Source organism: Corylus avellana, chromosome ca3 (assembly GCF_901000735.1).
Source record: "Corylus avellana chromosome ca3, CavTom2PMs-1.0".
Lineage (NCBI taxonomy): Eukaryota > Viridiplantae > Streptophyta > Magnoliopsida > Fagales > Betulaceae > Corylus > Corylus avellana.
In genome coordinates, this window is record NC_081543.1 from 10,731,514 (window position 1) to 10,737,977 (window position 6,464).

The 6,464-nt window shown below is 33.4% G+C and overlaps 1 protein-coding gene across 1 annotated transcript; it reads right to left on the reverse strand.

The window, feature by feature from the left end:
* Positions 1-1,711: 1,711 nt before the first annotated feature.
* Positions 1,712-6,174, reverse strand: LOC132175356 (methanol O-anthraniloyltransferase-like). The gene is made up of 3 exons (XM_059587282.1): positions 5,713-6,174; positions 3,855-4,271; positions 1,712-2,605 (listed from the first exon to the last, which is right to left on the reverse strand). The coding sequence occupies exons 1-3, from the start codon at positions 6,172-6,174 to the stop codon at positions 2,084-2,086; spliced, it is 1,401 nt and encodes a 466-aa protein (XP_059443265.1). The 3' UTR covers positions 1,712-2,083.
* Positions 6,175-6,464: the final 290 nt, after the last annotated feature.

Sequence of the window (6,464 nt, forward strand, 5' to 3'; positions counted from 1 at the left end):
AAGCAAGGTTGAAAGATGGATACTAGAGTAGTCGTGGACGGCGAAAAGCAAGGTTGAAAGATAGTGGCACAAAGGACGGCGATGCAAGAAAAAGAACGAAAAACAGCAAGAAAACATGAAAAAAAAAAAAAAAAAAAAAAGGGGTAGGGGTCAAGGGAGGAAGGAAAGGACAAGGCCTTTCCCTCCTCCTCGGAAAAGCCGCACAAGGCGATGGAGAGTCTCACTGGGGAGACAGCTGGAAAAACCAGAGCTTCTCTCTTTACAAAATAGAGTGAGAAGACCTGGATCCTCTCCATTTCATTTGAAATGGAGGGGATCCATTTAGTTAAAATAAGAGGGTATTTTTGTCTAAAACAAATATTTTGGACAAATTTTGAATAAAAATGTCATTTTGTTTTAATTAAATGGATCCCCTCCATTTCATTTGAAATGGAGATGATCCTTCTCCAGAGAGAGAGAGAGAGAGAGAGAGAGAAGGGTTTACTTACTTATGCATCAAATAAGATCATTTACTTACTTGGCATCAGAGTAACTCCCAGCCCATTGGATCACCCGTGATACCAGGTCACTTTGATTTTTCTTCTATCTTTATATTGTAGGTGCTCTTTGATCAAAGAACTTGGTGTGCAGTAAACTTACATCTTCAGTTATCATTGTGTGATTTTATTACTAATTTTTATATTTGAGCAATCAACTCAACGTCTTTAATTATGGGATTCTATAATATTTTTCCACATTTACCATAAATTTTGAGAAAGTTTTAAGAATATCTTTTCTTTTTCTTTTTTATTGTTTTATTCTCTTTTCATTTATTTAGATCTGTTTATAAACAAAGTTTACATAATACGATATAAAATATTTTCATTACCTAAAAATTTGCTAATAAATATATTTTGAGGAAAGTTATAAGTAAATAATGGTAGTGTACATAATCTATAATTTTTGTAATGAGTAATAATTAAGATGTTGTTAGCCAGGCCCCGACGTATATATATTTTAAGCCCTAACTTTTCATTGAAAGAGCCCATGGCAAGGCCCATAAGATGGGCCATGGAATCCATTTTCATTATGTGATCCTTCCAAAGGGCCTGTACCTTTAATACTTGGTCTGCGCCTCCCGTTTTTTATTTTATTTTATTTTATTTTTATTTTTTATGCTATCAAGGGTTTAAAGGAGTCTCACCATTTTGTGTGTAATATATTGGCACAAAATTTTCTAGTGTTACCCATTGGCGATGTCCTTCTCACTTCTAAATGCTTAATTAACTGCAAAATATTTTATATGTTGATGGTCGAGGTTGTCATCAACTGGATTACATTACAATGGAGTATCATTATTATTTTGACAGTATCATATTCTTACATATATATGCTCATTGTTCAATAATAATAATCAGAGAATAAACATGTATTATATTTTAATTATAATTAGAACAACATCCAATTAATTGGAGTTTTGGAAACGAGTTCTAACATTATTATCATTACATTTTATTAGTTTAGTTCCATCCCTACTAAGTTAAATTCATGGCTCCGCCATTACATCCAATTCTATCATAATTGATCAAATGATGCATGCTCTTCTTAAACCATCACTATATGTTATGTGAATGATTTTGCAAACACATAATGGGAATACATGTTAGGTTTTGAGAGAATCTAGACCCTTTAGATTCTTAAGGGAACCTAAATTTTTTTTTCAAACACAAGATTTTGAATTAATTCTGCTTACTCTTTATTAATTGATCACCCTTTAAATAAGGAACTACATGAAACAAAGTAAAAGGCTTGAAGATAAACTCTGACTCTAACTTGGAGATAAAACTCTTACAATCACTTAAAGATAAAATTTGAACCTTATTATGAGATAAAGTATAATTCCAACTTTTAATAAAGTAAGACAATAGAGACTTACTACCATAAAACACTGTACCGTAATGCTACAGACTCAAACTCTTAACTAAAATAGATAATTGTCGATTGACATAATCCTACATAATATATTATCATAACACTAAATCACTTGAAATAATTAGTAGTAATCTAAAGCTAATAAAAAGGACTTTCCCCTTCAACATTTGCTTCAGAGCAAGGACAAAATTCTTTTTTGCATTACTCCATGGGATTGATTAACAGGCTCCTGATGAGTTATCTTCAACAACTCTTGCTGAAATCTTTCCATTACAGGCAATGGCAACCATATTGGCACTACAACTCCATCCTCACCTTTGCTGTTTCTGAACCTTGCAAAGAAGCTAACCAATGGTATGGCCCCACTTGGACCTCCATAAACTGGCTTACCCCACCCGAAATCGACCCCTCCAAAGCCGACACGTGTTGTGTCGGCAACAAGATAGTTCCCAGCTGTTGTGTATCGTGGACGTCCTTTGATCACCATAAGATCCGCCACTGATCTGATGTACTCTTCACTCATTTCTGACTTGATCTTTTTCACTATCTCCAGTGCATATCCTAATGGATTTTGGCAGAGTGATCCTACCTTTGTTACTGCAGTTGGGAAAGCAAATGCATTGCCATAATATCCATCGGGCACTTGTAGCCCTTGCTTACCACGTGCATTGATCATGCATGATAGACGAACAACCTGAACGCTATTCTGAATAAGAAAATGTGTAACAATATATAGAGAAGAAGACGAGAAAAATGTGTGTAAATCGAATTTATGAAATTAGTCTTTTATAGAGTTATAAGAGCTAGGGGTGTACACGTGGGTGGACATTACCTGCCGGCACCCGTTATCTACAACTACCTGCTATCCGCACATGTGAAAGCGGATGTGATTAGCAAAATTCACAATTGGCATATGCGAATATCAGTTTTAGAGTATGTGAATGTGGTTAGTAACCGCATCGACGTACCCTTTATACATACTAAATTTTTATATTATATTTAACAAATTTACCAAAACGATGTCGTTTTGGATCAGGTATATGTTATGTTTACATTGTATTATGTTTTTTTCTTCACAATTCACGCATTCACTAGGGCAAAGAAGGCAAAAGTAATGTGAGATAAATATATTTTCAAAACATTAAGGCTTTTAAAAAAAATTAAGACAAGTACGCCTCGTACAACACTAAAAATCAGCCTAAATAATTTTTAAAAGCGTTTAAAATAGGTTATAGTAGAGACTTAAAGAAGGCCCAAGAGACTAAAATAGGCCTATCACTTGAATGCAGATAGCGGCTAATAACCACATTCAATAATTGCAATAACTGTGTGAATGCCGATAATAAAAACATGATGCGAATATCTAAAAGTAATATCCGCATTTTTCGGATGCGGATACGATTATTTGCAATATCCGCAACCGCATTCGCATATACACCCCTAAGACGAGCAATTTATCTAAAAGTAATATTCACATTTTACAGATGCAGATACGATTATTTGCAATATCCGCAGCCGCATTCGCATATACACCCTTAAGAAGAGGGGTTTATGACTGTTGAAATAGAAGTTTAAAATATTTATTTATGTAAAATCCAAACAAAACATTTGACAGTTAGAATAGTAATTGTACATGTCAAAAAATGCACATGAAAATAATAAGAGTGTGACTCGGGTAAAGTGCATTGTCAATGCGGCTTGTGCCAGAGTGCGCACCGGGTGACACCACTATCATTTATCTACCAAAAAGCCATTTTAAAATAAGAGAAAAACAATCATTTATAAACCACAAAATATTCCTTAAAACTTTTCAAGAGAGAAAATGCATGACACAAATGGAGAAAAGTTGAAAATTTTAAATTAGAGAAAAATCTTCTTCTTTTTTATTTTATGAAAAAAAAAAAAAAAAAAACTTTAATTTTGGTGAAATATTTGAACGCAACCTGATTCTGATCCAAGTGAAGGGCAATCGTGCGGCATCTCCATAAGCAAGCGCTGAGTATCTCAAAGGTGGAGGATGTCCGAAGGTGTAATGGAAGATGCATACGTATCGATCTCATCTCTTTGGGACCAAAAAAGAAAGACCAATGGACCATCATGCTACTGTCCTCCATTAATATGGCTGTTGAGCTGTTGTTGTCAATCGCTTTCTCCTCGTACTCGTGATGTACGCAGGTTATCCGTGGTGGGTCACGTGCACTAAAGATGTCTCTTTGCCACACAGGCTGCTGCGATGGCGCAGATGCACCACCCGCCATCTCTGCAACAGTGTTGAGGAACTTTACCAACCCAAGAGAATCGCTAATTGTGTGGTTTAGTCGTATAGCAATGATGAATCCTCCACATAGCAGACGGGTCACCTGCATGCATGAGTTAGAGGACAAGTAATTAGGCAAACAAGAATTACAGTGTGTGTGTGTCTATATATATATATATATATATATATATATATATATATATTCAAATGTATAGGAGTTACAGATGTTAATGGATCAAATTAAATCTATTGTTTTTGAGAGAATTAAATGGATTTAAACGGCTAATCTATTAGAGCATTCCCAATGAATGAGCTAAATAGTACTTTTATCTAAAATGACTATTCAAATTTGTAAAAAAAAAAACCCCACATTGGATTAGTAAAAAAAAAAAATGCATAGTGGATATCCGATTGGACTAGCTTAAAAAAAAAAAAAGCTACATGTAGCAACAGTTTTCAAGGGAGCCATTTTATTTTTTATTGTTTCTCCTATCTATTTTCTCTTTTTTCCAAAACTTTTCCCACTTTTTAAGGGATCATTATGAAAATATTCTTTCACAATTTTTAATAAATAAAAAAAATTTCATAAATATTATTGATATTGGCAAATACGACATTTGAAAAATATAATTATTATGAAATATAACAATTTCAAAAATATTATAGTTACTAAAATGATTATTTGAAAAATAATAATCCTTGAAAAATTATTATGCTAAACGAATTACCATTAAAAAAATAAAGAGGGAAACACGAATTTTAGAAAATAAATAAAGATAGAATCAATAAAGAGTAAAAAAATAATATTTAAATGATATAGATAAAAAATATAGCTAATCGGATGTAGGAGTCTTTAAAAATTCATAAGCTAAACTAGATAAAGTGAGTTTTGATGAATTATTTTGTATAAAAATTTGGCTCCTCCATTAAAAATGCTTTAGAGATCATTAGCAATTAATTCTTTTTTGAAAAAAAAAATAAAATTAAATGGTATGTCAATTTGGCAATTAACCCACATATCACATATGACAAGTCAAACTCCTATATCCCCATCTTATTGATGCCTACACGGGCTACACATGTCACATAACACTTAAATCCAAAAACTCAATCAAATATAAATAAAGAAAAACTTGTTAGCAACACATAAGAGTAATGTTATGTGCTACAAAAATATTTTTTAAATATTTTATAAAACTGATGTAACAAAATTTAATAGTCATGGATATTTAAAAAACCAAAAACAAAAAAAAAACAAAACAAGAGCCAATCCAATAGCTATTAGACCGATCATATCACATCCAATTTGTAAGATATTTATAAGGGTAAAATGCAAAATTAATCGTTTTGTTTTGTTTACTTGATTACAATTAGCTTCATCTAGAATCATAATGAATGTTTCAGAGGTTCTTGTAGTATGCAAAACAAATAAAATAATAAAATAAATTACTCCCTACAATTAAATTTTATTAGCTGACTTAAATATAAAACGTGTTGTAATTTTATTAACTTTAACGTGGCACACTATGAATTTGGTTCTATACCTGAATGAGTAGCAAAGGGCATCCAAGGATAGCGTTAGAGCCAGGAACATCATGCAGAAGCTCTTCAATATATGGGCATGGCGGTTGAATTGTGTCACCAAGCTGCTCGAGTGTGATGTCTGCCTCAGCTTCAACGAACAAGATACCTTCTCCGGTGCAATCCACCGTAAGTTTCCGGTTACCTCCTTCTCTAAGCCTGCCGGCGAAAGGATAGTAATACACCAGTGCTTTAGCTAAAGCTTCTCTAATGACCTTCACAGGGTCTTTCTCTTTCTGCACCATCAATAATGGATCATTAATGTTTGAGTAAAACATAACAAATGGAAGCTGAAAACGGAGGCCTCCTTGGTCATCTATGTCCGACAGACGCTTTAATTCATTAGGTGTTTTCTCAGCCGGAGCCACCAACTCCGGCGGGCTACGTCTCACTGAGAAAGCTACAGGGGCGGAAGAAGGCGCCATATTAATACATGTCTGTCGTCAGTGTCGATATATATATATATATATATAGAGAGAGAGAGAGAGAGAGGTCTTTCTGAAAACGATTTTCACGTGCAACTGGCAGAACATCGAACTCAAATTTACGAGGTACATTGCTAAGCTTTGCTCCCGTCCACTCATTTCATGGACCACTACTGCTAAGCTTTTCATATATGAGACTTTTTTTTTTCTTTCCTTTTTTTTTTTTTTTTACATAATACACATCACATGAATAATAATATATATATATTTTTTTTCCTAAATGTGATGCA

Excerpts from the sequence above, each read along its gene's own strand:
- LOC132175356 (XM_059587282.1), bottom strand. The coding sequence starts at position 6,174 with ATGGCGCCTTCTTCCGCCCCTGTAGCTTTCTCAGTGAGACGTAGCCCG. Across the intron at positions 4,272-5,712 it reads GCCCTTTGCTACTCATTCAG|GTGACCCGTCTGCTATGTGG; the intron begins GTATAGAACCAA and ends TCATGCATGCAG. Across the intron at positions 2,606-3,854 it reads TTCACTTGGATCAGAATCAG|GTTGTTCGTCTATCATGCAT; the intron begins GTTGCGTTCAAA and ends AATAGCGTTCAG.